General features: G+C 41.0%; 2 protein-coding genes across 2 annotated transcripts; one reads left to right on the top strand and one right to left on the bottom strand.

Annotated features, from left to right (window-relative positions):
* Window positions 1-3325: 3325 nt before the first annotated feature.
* LOC133928477 (nifU-like protein 4, mitochondrial) lies at window positions 3326-6566 on the top strand. The gene is made up of 6 exons (XM_062374815.1): window positions 3326-3598; window positions 4000-4164; window positions 4794-4969; window positions 5662-5765; window positions 5838-5949; window positions 6196-6566. The coding sequence occupies exons 1-6, from the start codon at window positions 3391-3393 to the stop codon at window positions 6259-6261; spliced, it is 831 nt and encodes a 276-aa protein (XP_062230799.1). The 5' UTR covers window positions 3326-3390; the 3' UTR covers window positions 6262-6566.
* Window positions 6567-6653: 87 nt separating this feature from the next.
* On the bottom strand, window positions 6654-8437 carry LOC133928478 (GATA transcription factor 23-like). Its single transcript, XM_062374816.1, has 3 exons — window positions 8259-8437; window positions 8052-8156; window positions 6654-7462 (listed from the first exon to the last, which is right to left on the bottom strand). The coding sequence occupies exons 1-3, from the start codon at window positions 8277-8279 to the stop codon at window positions 7190-7192; spliced, it is 399 nt and encodes a 132-aa protein (XP_062230800.1). The 5' UTR covers window positions 8280-8437; the 3' UTR covers window positions 6654-7189.
* Between the last annotated feature and the right edge of the window lie 8343 nt (window positions 8438-16780).

The following is a 16780-nucleotide window of genomic DNA, read 5'->3' on the forward strand; positions in this document are numbered from 1 at the left end:
AAATATCGAAGAATCCTCTTAACGTCCATTAAATGACACTCTTTTGGAGCGGCTTGAAATCTTGCATACATACACACACTAAGCATGATATCAGGCCTAGATGCACAAAGATAAAGCAAAAAACCTATCATGGAACGATATACCTTTTGATCCATGCTTTTTCCTTCTCCATTGAGATCAAGATGTCCATTAGTTTGCATAGGTGTCTTAATCGGTTTGGCATTCTCCATGTCAAACTTCTTGAGCATGTCTTTGATATACTTTGTTTGGCAAATGGAGGTTCCTTCCTTGAGTTGTTTGATTTAAAATCCGAGAAAGAACTTCAATTCCCCCATCATAGATATCTCAAATCTCTTTGTCATGATCCTACTAAAATCTTCACAAAATTATTGATTAGTAGAACCAAATATAATGTCATCGACATATATTTGGCAAATAAATAAATCATTATCAACATTCTTGGTAAAAAGAGTAGAGTCGGTTTTGCCTATTTCAAAGCCCTTTTTGACAAAAAAAAGTTCCTAAGACATTCATACCATACTCTAGGAGCTTGCTTTAGCCCATAGAGTGCCTTATGGAGTTTGTAAACATGTGCGGGATGTTTGGGATCTTCAAAGCCGGACGGTTGCTCCACATATACCAATTCGGAGATTGGTCCATTGAGAAATGCACTCTTCACATCTATTTGATATAACTTGAAATCATGGTGAGTAGCATAGACTAATAATATACGAATTGACTCAAGCCTAGCTACGGGAGCATAAGTCTCACCAAAATCCAAACCTTCGATTTGAGTGAATCCTTGAGCAACCAATCGAGCTTTGTTCCTTGTTACTATCCCATTATCATCTTGTTTGTTGCGGAAGACCCATTTTGTGCCAATCATATTTTGCTTTGGCCTTTCCACCAAGGACCAAACTTTATTTCTTTTGAAGTTGTTCAATTCTTCTTGCATGGCCATCACCCAATCTGGATCATCAAGAGCTTTTTCTACCTTCAAAGGCTCCAAAGAGGAAACAAAAGAGTAAAATTCACAAAAATTTGCAATTCTTGAACGAGTAGTTACCCCCTTTGTATATCACCAAGTATGTTGTTCACGGGGTGATCTCTTTGGATGCTTTGATGAACACGTGGGTGAGGTACTTGAGATTGATGTTGAATATCTCCCACTTCATCATCCAAAAAGTTATTTGGGTCTTTATAGTCTTGATTTTGGTCTTGTAGTCGTTTGTCGCCTTGATCTTGAGTTGATGTTGATGGTTCCACTTGTATTGATGAAGATGGTTGGTCTTTTTATCAAAAAAGAATAAATGCTAACTGAGACACCCCTGCCGGAGTTTCCCTCGGAAACTCCGGTTAAAACTTTTTCTCCTACCGGAGTATCCGGTGAACACCGGAGACTCCGGTCTTTTTCAATAAAAATAAAGACTTAACCGATTGACCTCTGGCAGAGTCTCCCTCGGAGACGGGAGACTTCGGCCTTAAAAATCACCAACTACCGGAGTATCCGGTGAACACTGGAGTCTCCGATCTTTTTTAAAAAATAAATCGGAACCGAGCACTCTCTGCCGGAGTCTACCTCGGAGATTTCGGACTAAATATTAAGTACCGGAGTATCCGGTGAACACCGGAGTATCCGGACTCAGTGAACTTTACAGAACTAACCTGGTGTCCGTGGGTGAGTGTGTCTCTCAACTTGTTAGTTCTAAAGGATATCTTAAGCATTGAGACACTAATCAAGCAATCAAATGCAACCCTCTTAATAGAGCGGCTATCCTAGACTCAATTTCAAAAATAAAAGAATTTAAATCCTATTGAGTACTTCTAGTTGCTTCTCTTTCTTTTCGACGGCCGTCAAACGTCATATGTCTTCTCAACTAAGACTTAAACCTGTTCATAAGTTAGATAAACATATTAGATCCTTAATCGTTTTTTCATCAATAAGCTAAAACCCACTTAGGGGGGCTAGATGCACTTTCAATAACAGGGGTGGTTCATCTGTGTTGGCCAGTTTCTGTGGGTGGGATGGGGCCGGGTTGAGGCAGACAAAAAATGCGACGCATTGGGGGTGGGGGGAGCTAGCTGCGTTGGATTCGATCAGAACGGGTAGGATTGTGTACTGGATACCAAATGCATTCGCGCTTTTATAGTTTAGATGGGAAAACTCAGAGAAAGTCGTGGAAAAATAAGAAGAAAATAGGGTTCACTTCTGAATAAAGATTATAACATTTAACAAATTTTTACATCAATTCCGTGAGTTCAAAAAATGATGGCATAAGTGAAAAGTGGACATTACTTACTGTCGGAAACTAAAAGTTCCCAAAATTTTGTCTAGAACAACAATGTAACTACAGAAAATGTTATTCGTGTTTCATATATAAGCTATAGGATAGATGACAAGACTCCATTAATCCAAAAAAATACATGTTGGATATAAGATAAAAGCCCTTGTTTTCACATAAATTTCATAAAAAAACATTTAGGAATTTTGTAAAAAGTCCACAGGAAAAAATATAACTTCTAGCAAGACGTGGAGAACTCCTAGACTTATATGTATATCCTTGACGATCCATGTATGAAATCGCATGCCACGGGACACAAAATGTGTGATTTTGGCAAAAAGACATCGAAAAAACAGATATTTGTTGTCGGACACTAGAAAATTGTGTATATTTGCTAGATGACACAATTCAGTGTCTTTCAAAAAAGATTAATTTTTTCAACATTTGCTGGAGGACACTAAATTGTGTCTAGCAGCAAATATACACAATTTTGTAGTGTCCTATAGCAAAGATTTGTTTTTTCGGTTTCTTTCAGCAAAAAACCACACATTTTGAGTGTCATGTGGCAATTTTTTCCTATTAACATAGTATCATTTGATTTATATTAGAGAAATATTTTGACCATATATACAATTACTAACTACTGGTATATCATGCCATGGTAAAAATCTTTCATTGAAACAATGAAGCCAAAAGAGTCTATATTTGGTAACATTGACAGTATACAACACATACACAACACAAAATCAATATGTTATGATGCAAAAATATCGTAATTAATTAGGATTTAGAAGAGTTATATATGGAGAGAACAGTATATATAACTGGTGACAAATACTGATGGTAAAATATTTTAACTGTTCGGAATAATTGAAACATACATTTTCCTCATCTTTACCGCACTCTGCAGAACACTGTCTTTTCTTTTGTCACATGCAATTTAGCATGAATCTTATTGTAATTTCATCGGCTAATGAAAGAAAAATAAAATTCATAAAAATAATCTTATTGTAATTTCATCGGCTAATGAATATTATTGTAATTCAAGGCACGAGCCGACCTAAACCGCAAGAGGAAGAAGAGAACCAGACAGAGCCGCATCGAGGAGATGGCCATGGCGAGGCGGAGGCTTCTCGCGCTCGCGTGCCGGTTCCAGAGGAGGGCTCCCGCGCCGGCGGCGACGCATCCGTGGCGGCGAGCCCTGCCTCGGTTCCTCTCCTCTGCGGCGGCGGGCCCCCTCGACCGCTTAAAGTCGCCGCCTTTCTCGCGCCCGCCGGCCAGGAGCCCTGCCTCCTCCCCGTGGGATCGATTCGGAGGTTAGGTTTTACTCTGCTGCTCCTTTCGTGTTTAGTTTTGGTGTTGGATTGGAGAGGTAGGGCGGTCGGATGCGCAAAGGCTAAAGATGTGATTTTCCATGGCTCGGAGGGTTGAATTAGCGAACTAGTTTAGCGTAGGGTGGGTTTCTTGATGTGATTAGTGTTGCATTTACACATTTCATACAATCGCAGTTGCAATCAGCATGGTTTACGTGATTGTTCTTGTGCATTAACTGTGCCGCGTAGTTGAACTATATTGGACTAGACTTTGCGACCTTGTTTTGTGATGAAGCCAGCGACCTTGTTTTGTGATGAAGCCATTTGCTTGCATATATTTTGTTACTACTGCTGCTGGGTCGTGTGCTTAAGTTTATTGTTTGAGAAAATTGTGTTATGGACAGGAGGGCAGAAGAGGACCATGTTCATCCAGACGCAGTCGACCCCAAATCCGCAGTCACTCATGTTCTATCCTGGAAAGCCAGTTATGGAAGTTGGGAGCTCCGATTTCCCTAATGCTCGGACCGCGATGACATCCCCTTTGGCGAAGGCGCTGTTCGCGGTTGATGGTACATAATGCTTCTACCCATAGTCATCTTTTGGATTCATTAATTTTCCATTTGAACCTTTCCTTATCTTTTTATTTCAGTTTGCACATTCGTTAAGTTACTCTGGAATAGCCGCTTGTTGCCATGAACTGGGACTTGAATAATATCCAGTTTAAGTTTACAGGAATGAGCTACTTTATGTTTCCATGCTTTGGTGCGAATAGCATGTTCAATGAGTCAATTGCAGGGTTTTCCTTCTGCTTAGTCACTTTTTAATTTTCCTTTTCTGTTTCTCTTGTTTTCCTTTGTTGCTAAGAACCATTTTGGCTATAAAGAAAAATCATGTATTCGAAACTTAAAAAGTGGCCTATACAGAGCTATAGGCTTGCATGTGTTATCAAAATTCTTACTGAACAGTTTAGTAGCCAAGTTGCTCTAGTAATCCCTTGAAATTATTGGATACCCACTTTGTAGATAGGATTCAGTGAAGCAAGGCGTACTGCTATGTTGCTATTCAACTATTTCATCCAATCAAATAGTTAACATTCGAACTATATCTGAATCCCATATATCCAAACAGGCCTCTAGTGTTCTTGTTTCTTTCAGTGAAATAATAGTGCATTTAACATGCCATTGTGATTTCTGTGCAGGAGTTACCAGAGTATTCTTTGGATCTGATTTTGTTACTGTAACAAAGTCAGAAGAAACTTCTTGGGATTATCTTAAACCTGAGATTTTTGCTTCAATAATGGATTTTTACTCATCTGGGCAACCACTTTTTCTGGACTCAAATGCTGCAGCCTCTATGGACACAGCAATTCATGAGGTATCTCAAGCAACTTCCATGCACAATACTCTATATTATAATTTATCTCCTGTCTTGTTTTCTGACTTTTACTCTTTCCATGCCATTTTTATTATCATATAGACCCTGAAAACTATCTACAGTCTAATCAAAAGAATACACATTGGCGTAACATTTTGGATGTTCTAGTCATATTGCATAAGGACAAATGTATCCTCTATCAGTACAGCATGTAAATAGTTTTAGGTAAGATATGATAGGCACATGTAATATGTATTTGCAAAACTTTATACAAGTTGTCTTCAATGGTAAAGAAAAGTAGCTTTGAAGAGGAACAAAATGGAATTTTGCTAATCATTTGACTTGCTGCTTCGTGAGAAACTGCTTCCATTTGCATGTGTGGATTGGATCTGTGAAGTACTGTTCATTATTTACACCTGATGGTATGCGATGACAAGATATAGAGAGATACTAAGACATTTGCACTGATGTATGCATCACACTACAGCGCCTCTGAACCTAATCTGTAATAAAGCTATACTGCTATGCAGATCCAAAATGTTTGAGACCGTGAATTCTGTGATAGTACCAAGAAGGTAGGTAGCACTAACAGAACATTTTGTTACTGAGATTTTAGAATAATCCTAAATCTGTCTGTCATGTGGCAAATGTCTGCTTGCAATCGTAAATCTGTCATCACTCTGTCCTCCTAGGATGATTCGGAAATAGTTGCTATGATAAAAGAATTGTTGGAGACTCGCATTCGACCAGCTGTTCGAGATGATGGTGGTGACATTGAATACCAAGGATTTGATCCGTTAGTCTCTCTCTCTCTCTCTCATATTAAGAATTTCGATTCTGTAGTCTCACTTTGATGCTATCCTTTCAGAGAATCAGGGATAGTTAAGCTAAAAATGCAAGGAGCCTGCAGCGGCTGTCCAAGTTCATCAGTCACGTTGAAGTCTGGGATAGAAAACATGCTTATGCATTATGTGCCTGAGGTAACACAAAGTGATTTGTATTCTGCTTCTGCTATCGTTCCCTAATGCATGTGGCTCACTTATATAAAGGCTTCCTATTTGATATAGAATGCTGAATATTTGGTTTTATAGAGAAAATCAGTACCAATTGCTATTGGTTCTTATGATCAGCTTTGCCTTAAGGAGTAACTCATCTATTGATCCACATTCACGTTGTCAGGCTTCAAAAAGAATTCGTTATCTTAATTTTTCATGCTTCTTTGGCAGGTGAAAGGAGTAGAGCAGGAGTTTGATGGTGATGAGGAAGCTGAACTGACTGGCCAGATGGAATGAGAATTTTTCCTGGTTTTATAAGGGTCAACCACAGCTTCTTCTCAAGTTGTTCAACAAACTTTGCACTTACGATATGTTCGGGGAATTTTAACCTCCCAAAACCAAAACCGTAGGGTATTGATATGTTTGTTTTTGTGAGAAAAGACCAGGAATGGCCTGAACATTTTGCGATGATTAGCAGTCAGCACCAATCTTGATGTATGCAGGAGACAGACTATCATGGATACCGGAGAGGCAGCAGTAGCCTGAACCAGCATCAGTTGCACTAGTATCCGAATAAAGTGACACAGTGAATTCATCTTTTATTTTGCCGCATTTCTGTATATTTGCTGCACTTGTCCAATCAATTACGAAGGTAACAAATTTAGCATGACAAGTATAATTTCATGGGGTTGTTACTGAAATGAAACAAATAATCATTTTTATTCACTTGATCTTTTATTACACATGAAGAAGGATGATACCTGCTTTCGATCACCCATCCTCCTTAATCAACGGGTAACAAAAAAACATACAGGGAAAATTAATCAAGGCGGGATAAAACACATACAATGGAAATGAAAAAAAGAAAAGAGAAGGGAGAGACATGAGAATGAGGCAAGAGGGCCTCTTAGCTAATTACAAGGATCCTACCAACAACAGAATCAAGGACCACCACCATCTTACCCTGTAGGGCAAACATTTCTTCCCCAGCACGTTTGCTTTCGGATTCGAACACGCGCAACAAGATCAGAGATCTACTGCACAAGAGGTGGATGAATCCAAGAAACAAATCCAGCCCTTCCACATCAGCTTCATCCTGAAAGAGGCCTTCCCATCCTGATAATCCAAGAAAGTAACATGGTTGGCTTGGAGCCATTGGGTGGTCTGTTTCTGTGTTGTGTCCTGTATCAAGTATGTACATTGAGAAACCGATGGTGTTGAGATCTTAGCCGTGTAGCAATGTGGGTCTAGATGAGGAGGACATGGCCATGAGCAGGATTGCAGCCTCCTCCACTCCCATTAGGACCCTCCGTTTCTTCACCACTTGGAGGCTGCTACTTTTGCTGCTGCTGCTGTCTTTTACTGCACTTGTTGCTTCACTGTGATCTTGAAGTTGTTGTGGCTGTTGCGGTGGCTGTTGTTGCGGCTTCTTGTTGTCGAGACCCAGCTCTTGCCTCCTCTTCTTCCTGTACCGGATCCCGCAAGCGTTGCATAGCGACTGAAATCAAGTCGAAGATTGCTTAATGGTCATCCAAAGTTTGTCGAACTAGGATGGCAATAGTTTCATGGCATTATCATTTTGAAATCACTAATTTGCAGTTTTCCAAATTGTTTTTGCTTTTTAATTGCTTGATGCTGCTGCTAGATAGGACCAACTGTGATGGTGATAAGGGTACCCTTAAAGAATTGACTCGAGCAATACAAGAATGAGATTAGGAACTTGTAGGATGGAATCCCCCAATTTTTAAGCGTTCACACTAGGGAATTGGGATTGGAGATTTGCTCCGTTGCAAGGAACAGCTCACCTAACCACCCAAATGGGATCAAATTGACCAAAGATTCTGAATTTCTCATGCTAGGGCGGCTAATCAAACTATGATTGGAGCAATCGTGACAATATCATTATTTCATCTATCTCCTAAATCCAAATTACCATCTATATGAACTTCCTATGTGATTACACCCTGTGCAATCCATATCAAGAATAGGTGGCCAAGGACCGCAGCAAAGGTGATGGAGAGCTCTGATCACCTCCTGACAGCGCAAGGAAATAAGAGTAGGCATGGATCAGTGGAGAGAGGGCTCACCCTCGGCCCCGTCGGCCCGCCGCGCCACATGGGCGTCGCGGTGGTGCGGCACTCGACGCAGCACGGCCTCCCTGCCTCCACCGCCGGCGGCGGGAACCCGACCACCTGGAAGGAGCAACACCAAGAGAATCGTAGAAATCTTTCACTTTTATATTAGCATAAAAGATGAAGGAGAGAGAATTGATCGATCAGGGCCGAAAGGGGCACCTTCTGCTCGGAGGAATCCATCCTCCGATCCTGTCTTGTTATTGGTCGAGATGGTCGGCTTTGTGCTGGTTTTGCTCTGTTTCTTGGAGAGTACGTGAGTTGTTTGGAGAGAGAGAGAGAGAGAGAGAGAGAGAGAGACGATCAGAGGAGTCCAGCTCCAGCGGCAGGAGTGTTGAAGGAAGCCACGCCAACACGTATAAGAGAGATATCTTAAGGAAGAGAATAAAAAATTGATATTAAAAAATAAACTTTTAATGTATGGTGTATATATATTATTTTTTAAAAATTTATCAGATAACTAATAATTACATGCAGTATGATCAAAACTATTATTTTAATCATGTGACCAACTATATTACTTTACGCGGAGAGAAGGGATGAGTAGAGCTTGTGTCATAGAGGGCGCAGATGATTAAATTTGGGGGAGAGAGAACATTAGAAAGAAACTACAGTGTCGTGTCTTATGTCTTAAATAGCTCAACTAGCTAGTTTCTTCTAAAAAAAATAAACTTTATCTCTTCTCTTTTTAAATAAATTACAATATCACTTTAAATATCTTGCAATATCAGTTCGTTTACTTATATGGACATCTAATTAATATTAAAAATTAATTATGTTGGAGCATTGCGAGAGGCTTGGTAGCACTCCCGACGACACTTATCCGTTGTCACCGCTGTCGTCGTTTCGGGCAAATTTTGTCGAAACTTTGTGTAAAATTTGGTTCAACGAAGTACAATTTGTTGGCTCTAATGTCGTAGAGAACTAGGAAGGAACTTCGGTTCCAAGTTCCAAGAGACCAAACAATCCGGTGGAGTTACATGACACACAGACAGGTGGTTCCGACTGGCTACGTCTGCATAAACTGACCAAAGTGTAGTACGTACTCTTCCATGTTGGGCCAAAAGAATTTTTGTGCCGGTGTTTTTTGAGTGGAATAGTGCTACTCCATTAGACCGTTGGCGAGCCAAATCGCTCGTCACCTACGACTGAATACAATCTGGAGTTCCGTCTACAACTAGATTGGAATCCACATCAGGATTACATCCATGCGCTGACAAATTAAGCGTGCGCTACCTTATTACATTACCCAGGACAATACAATACGAAACTTGTATAAAATGCACCGAAAGCAAGTATCAATACAATACGAAACTTGTATAAAATACATCAAAAGCGAGAAATCGGTGAAGCAGACGCTCGTAGCTACCTCGACAAACCACTAAGAGATTATTGCACTATATGAAGTAGCTAAGGAATACACTTGACTAAGACGTGTTATTCAGGACATAAAGAATACATGCGGAGTGAATATCGTGAATTTCCCAACTATTATCAGTGACTATATTCAAGCTTGTGTTGTACAAATATAAATGGGATATGTAAAGTTAAATGTCACGAAGTATATTTCACCATAGCTATTCTTCAACCATAAATTGCAGAAGAAAGAAGAAATCTTGGTGACTCATCTCGGGCCTTGTGGTAATATAGCATATTTGTTCACTAAGTCTTTACCATCACAACTTTTGAAAAGCTTCTATATGGTATTAGTATGAGATGACTTAGAGAAGTGCAAAGGTCAGAGGGAGAACTTTCATAATAGCACAATCCCAATGAGTCCAGAAGATAAATAGTTTATTCCTGAAGAATGAATAACCACCTATAAGATTGAAATAAACATTGTACTCATTTTCCTTTCATGAGTTTTTAGAGGTTTTTAATAAGGCAAGGTCTATATCATACGGATAGTATATATGTTTCTTTTTTTTTTACTGAGTTTTTGGACAGAGCATATATATAATGGCAATTTATCCAAAGGAAAGTGTTGTAAAACTGGTCCCACATAGAGGAGGCTGAGCCATGCCCGGCGTGGCTAGGGGTGGGGCCCACCAGACGCCCCCTCTTATGTGTCCTATCTGATATGAACTCGTTACTAAACTTGTCCTTAAGAAGAGCTTTATCCACCCCTTTATATATATATATGTAAGAAGTTCTCTTATTATAATACACAGAAAAGAAAAGGAACAAAGAGGTGATCTCCAACTTATATCATGTATTTTTGATTGGATCTGTGTTTATGCTGTGTTGAGAGAGGTCGTGGTCGCTGGCAACGTGAAAATACAACAGTTTGATCTGCCCGTGTCATTATTCCTGTCGCTTCACTTCAGGATGTATCAAATGGCTACTATACAATTTTACTGTACAGCGTCAGTATGTCTGCAGGACTATCGACCAAAGTTGGCTAATGATAGATGATTTTCATGTGAGTGGTTTCTACGTTAATCAACCCCAGCCACATAATCAAAATGATCAAAACATTACATCATCTCATTTTGCTTGACGCAACACAAGTTTCAGACCAGCAAATCGACACATCATCTTAAGTTACTACTTAAAGAAAAAAGAGTGGATGTATTGCATGTTTCAAATGGCATATTGGAAATCACTGCTCTGCACATGCTTAAATAATAAGGGCAATATACATACACATAAAAAAATCCGACCTACACTGGTTGACACACACACAAAAGAGAAGAGAAGTAGCTGTATTAATAAGAAGATCAGCTCAAACTGAAGTAAAGGTGTCTAGAGGGCAGGATGGATGCATGAACAACCAACATGTTGAGAGAAAGGATAGAAAGGTGCCAAACAGGCATCTGAAGAGAGGGAGAGAATTAGGACAGCAAGGCAAAACAGGTCCAGCACAGGATATGAGTTGCTTTGGAGACAGGGACAGCTGGGAAAAAAAAGGATAGCTTCTTTACACTAAGAAAAAGAGGGAAGAACGGTGCCAATTAGTTTAAAACCATGTCAACTGCAGGGTCAGTACTGTTTTCAATTGTAAGCAATTGATCCATGCAATAGCAAATCTTTTCAAATTTTTGAGGGGGGGGGGGGGGTTGAACACTCAAAATTAATCTTTGATCTGCATCATAAAACTTTTTTTAAAAAGAAGCTATTGATTGTCTTGCTAGATTTTGTGTTCTCAGTTCAATTGAATCACCTTGATGTAATTATATAAGTTCAATAAAAACTTCTTTTATCGAAAAAACAATATATTCATACAATGGAAACTAAAATGATACAATTACATTGATGACATTACTAGAAGAAGGCACCATAACCAACAGAGATGAAAAACGGTAGAGGAGGGAGACAAAGAATGGAAGTTTCTCCCATCTAAGTTTTGATCCTCCATGGAAGAACAATGCATCCATTTACCCAAGAGCAGAAGGGATTGATTATACAAGTACAAGCTTAATTACGCTTGGAACCAACCTTCAAAAGGAAAACAAATGCAGCAGGTCAAGAACAAAACAAAGGAAACAGCAAGGGAAAGGTGGGACAAAAGGAGCGCACACAGGCATGCCTCCCTATCATTGTCCCAGCAAAGAGATTCCCTGAATTAATTTTATTAGATTGATATTATGTGTAGCTAAACCAACACTTTAGCGCTTCTCGAAACAAAAATAAAACCATAAAGCTTTGGTCAACTTCAGCAATACTTGCCGCAATGAACAGGATACCACTAGGTCTTGTCTGTGGCTCTATGCATCCCTACTCCACATATCGCACAAGAAAGGGGGACAAAAAAACAGTGAACAAAACATGGCTATTGATAAGACTTTGTTGAGAAATGATAAATTCATGCCTATTGGGAAGAGGTGTCTCCCCAACAGGCATCCCTTTGTTCATGTCTGTTGGGGAGATGTGTCTCTCCAACAACATCTTTTCATCTTTTATGTGTGTGTGTATATATACACACACATAATACAATGAATTCTATTCTACGCTATCTACTATCTACTATGTTCAATCTCTCGATTTGTCTCTACTTCAACATGTTATCACTCACTCTGCTCTCAGAATTGCTAATCAGCCACTACTGCCAGGTACGCACACTGTGAGATCATTGATGAAAAAATGGTTTGAATAATGAAATTGGCAGATACAAAGTGATTTAGCATAAGGATATTAGGACGATGTTCATGAGTTGCTAAGATATTGCTTGGATAGCACGGATGGTTTGATACGCTATCAGAAGTTAGGTATGCTTATGTTACATGATGGTTTTGCTTGGAGCTTGCGTGGTGTTGCGTGAACTGATCTTGAGTCAAGTCAGGAAGGACTTGTACTCGTACTTGTTTAATTCATGTGCACGTATTGCTCGAAGACGAACGTGGTTGATGACGGATCGACGAACTAGGTTAAGGGAGGAACTGAGGTTTAGCGATTAGGTTCAGGAGGAACTGAGGTCGTAGCGATCGAGGATGTCATGCGGGACGTTCGAGCTGAGAGAATAATGGATATGAAGACAAGGTTTCGCGATGGACACAAGAGGCGATCTAATTGTGAGAGGACGTGAAGACTAATTCGTGTTCGAGTTGGAGCAAGCACGAGGGAGTCGTGTGGTGGCTGGACTTAAGACGAGAGTTAGTGTCAAAGACGGACTCTGAGTTGGTTACGAACATGCATGTTTGCATATGAGATGTTGCTTGTATGATTACGTGAGAGTTGTTGGCTAATTAACTTAATTAGTGAAAGTTATTTATCCTCTTGTGATTAGAGGAGGATAGAGATCAGGTTGAATATGACTTAGAATTGTAGTTCAATTCAGTTACATTTGTGCATGTGGCTATCCAATAAATAGAGAGATCTTTTGTATTGGGTAGACAATGCAGTAGTAGCAAAGAAAAATAGAGAAACCCTAGAGATGGTTATTTCAGAATTTCGTAAAAATTCTTGTTGGATTCTTTGGAGAGGCATCTTGTAAACTCATATATACAATGAAAATCAAGTTTCGTAAGTTGATGAGTTGCTGATTCGGAATTTTCTCTTTGTTCTATATTCTACGTGCTTGTTTTTGGTTTTCAATTAATTTCATATTTTTAGCAAGTTTCATCTTTGTTTAATTCATCCAAAACCTTGCTAGAATATCTAGTGTTTGATCTGAGAAAACTTCAAGTGGCTTTGGTTTGATCTCAAGTAGCTTTTTGATTAACTCAACTAGGTTTTGATCTACTCAATTCTGGTTAATAGTCTATTTCAACTAGGCATAATTCTTGATCCACATATCCGATTGACTTGCTTCTTATTGTAATAGTTTCATATTTGAATCTAGTTTACTCTATCCAAATTTGCGGGCAATCAGACCAACGGATCTTTCTATACATAGTTTTTACTACAGCATATACAATCTATTTCGAGTAGAATACCGAGTTTAAATCGATTTTTGATTTGGGTGAGTTAATATTTAAACTTTGCTTCCACAATCATTCAAACCCTCCCCCTATGATTGGGTATTTTACGTATATTTGATCCTACACACACTGATGGGTGCACAAAGAAGAACAAGAGTTGAAGCGACAACAGAGAAGAACAAGTCGACAATCGCATATGCTGAAGATGGTCCATGAAAGAACATGAGAATCCCTACGACGATCGCCACTGCGGTTCTCTAGTACTTCTTCTCTTAATTGTCAATGATGTCCTCTGCGTCGCCATTCCTCGTTGTTGTTTCGACGACAACATTTTTTTGGGCCACCACCGTGACCTGGTGATGGCGAGCCCGCAGCATTCAAACCGGTTGCCACAACCATGGTAGCACTAGTGGCTCCAGTGCTCCCTGGGCCGAGCACCCTCCGGCGGTGCATATCTGCCATCCGGCGGCGTCTCCTGCTCCCTAGCCTCCGGTGATGTGCTGTGGCAATGCTACCATCCCCACCCTCCAAGGCGACGGCTCTGCCTAACGGTGCCCGCTTCTCCGCTTGTGGCGGCACCTGCCCATCCTCCCGTGGCGCTCACCCCTCGCCTTCTGGTGTCTCCCCTCACCCTCGGGTGGCAGTCCTCCTTCATGGCGGCACCGGATGTCAACCTACCAGCCACGACAGAGGTGGGCCGCCCTATGCAAGCCAATGATGGTGTGGCGGCCAACAACCGACGGTGACACTGCCTGCCTGAGCCAACCTACCCAGGAGGTGATGGCCTCGGCCCGACCGACAGCGATCTGGCTTGCCCAGTGATGACCCGTCCTACCGAGCGGCAACAGCGCATTAGTCAGCCGGTGGTTGCACCTTGGTTGGCCCATGGCCAGCAGTGCAGTGACATGTAAGAGCGGCAGCTCAGCCTCCCATTCCTAGAGGCGACGGCCCAGCCTGCAGGTGGCGGAGTCTGGTGGTGACCCCCAAAGGCAAGCAGCCAAACGACAGCTCCCGATCAAAGTTTGGCGGTGATGTAGCGCAAAGGCGCTCATCGAACGGCCGACAGGCATGCGTGAACCGACGATGCCTCTTTTTCCTGTGGGCGATGGTGGCTGTGGGAGGAGGGTTGGGGAAACCCTAACCGCCTCCTTCCCCTCATTATATATGACGCCCTCCCCCCTTCCCAGCCAGGCCGACTAGGCCTCAGCCCAAGTTGGCTAGTCCCATTCGGCCAACTGCATGAGGCAAACTATCCTATTTATAGAAAGGCCCCAGAATTTCTGTGTATTCACACAAATCACTATAGTGCCTCTTGTCTTTTTTACATTTAAACCTTCTGATTTTAAATGTATTGCACTATATTAATTTACCTAATGTAGATATACATTCCAGACCCTCCGGTCATCGAATTTGTATCATAATATACACCAATACATAAAAGTCCTCGGGTTTCCTTTAAATCATGCTCTGCTAAAATATATTTCAGTTATATTGATGTTCTTGCATTTACAAATTACAGAGCATGCCAAATGAATATATTACACAATTGTAATATTTCTATTTAAGCCCTTGGCTTTTACATAAATTGCATTATTTTTTATTTACCTCTTGTAAATATGCATTCCAAACCTTCCGGTGTTTAGGAATTGTAGAAATAATGTGTATTACTGCATTATACCTGTATTACCTCAGTAATACCTTGGCATTTAATCTATTGCAGTTTAGTACACATTTTTATTTATTCCTTGCAATTTTTACATTGCGAATTAGTAATGGAATATACATATTCTGCCTTTATTTTTGGAAAAAGTCCATTTTACTCCCTCAAACTATACAGTTGGTCCGGATAACCCCCAAACTATTAAACCGTTTGTTTAACCCCCTGAGAACAGTAATCCAAATCATTTTACACCTTTGACAGTGGTTTGAGCTGATTAGGACTCTGGTTTGCTGACTGGACGTGCCACATAAGCAGGCCGATGTGGCAGGACGATTCGGTGTTACAAACCCCCCCCGCCCGATCGGTCTCGCCCAGGCCTAGTCCCCACCCCCTCGTCTTCTCCTCGGCTTCTCCTCCTCTCTTATCCTCCTCGGTTGCTCCCGCGGTGGATTACGCAGGCGGCGCGTGTCGGGAGCGGTGACCTGATCGGAGAGTACGTCGATGTCCAGGTACGTTCCGCTTTCCTATTCGCAGGCGTTTGGTTGAGTTTACTTGTGGCGCTGGATGTAGGGTTGGAACTGTAGGTCCATGGAAGGAATTGATCGTGTTTGATAAAGTTGGGATTTTTGTGAGAGGATCTTGTCGATGTGTTGGTAGTTAGCGTCGATCGGAGTTTTATTTTGTTCATAGAATCGATCGGGGCTGAAATGTTGGTGAAAGTGATCGGAGTTAGTTTTGGGTGCCCTGTTTTTGACCATTGCATGCAGCCAATGGAGGGCATGAGGCAGTGGAAACCTACTGATCATCCTAAGCCAGGTCCTCCAGGTTATGTCAAATTACCAGGCAGGCCAAGAAAGGAGAGGAGGAGGGAACCATGAGAAGCTAAGAAGGCCACAAAGATGTCCAGAGTAGGAACTAAAGTGAAATGTAGCAGCTGCAAGGGGACTGGTCACAACATCAGAAGATGCCCGATGAATGTAGCTGGGACCAGAAAAAGAAGCATCCTTGAAGAGCTAAAGAGGCAAGCATCCTACCTTGTGCATTTATCTAAGTACTGAGATGTCAAACTAACATGGCTATGTTAGTTGCAGGTTCAAGAATCCAGCAAACGACAAAAGAGGTCTAGGAAGGTAGCAAGTAGCTCAGGCACTGCAGTTGATGTAAGTTAATCAATCTGGTACTTAGCAAGTAGCTCAGGAACTGCAAGAAACTCATTTTCTTACCTATCATTCAATCTTAACAGTAATCACAATTTTTTGTGCAGACCACCACTATTCCATCCCAGAGCAGCATCAATACAACTGCAAGGGGGAAAAGAGCACCTGCCATGTCCACCAAATCCAGGACCCTCAAGAAATGAACCAGCCAAGTTACCAAGGATGCAAAATTATGGTTGTAATATAGCTCTAGTAGCACTACTTTTGTTCTGTGATGGGATATAGCTCAAGTTCCACTCCTTCGGTTCACTGATGCAATATAGCTCTAGTACTTTGTTCTGTGATGTGATATAGCTCCAGTTTCAGTATTTTGGTTCATTGATGTAATATAGGTCCAGTTTCAGAACTCTGTTTTAGTACTCTCGTTCAGTGATGCCACTGGTATTTCAGTAAGTGTTCCTGTTCTGGATATTTGTTCTTGCCTACCTGTTCGGCAAATGGAATACC

Source organism: Phragmites australis, chromosome 9 (assembly GCF_958298935.1).
Source record: "Phragmites australis chromosome 9, lpPhrAust1.1, whole genome shotgun sequence".
Taxonomy (NCBI): Eukaryota; Viridiplantae; Streptophyta; class Magnoliopsida; order Poales; family Poaceae; genus Phragmites; species Phragmites australis.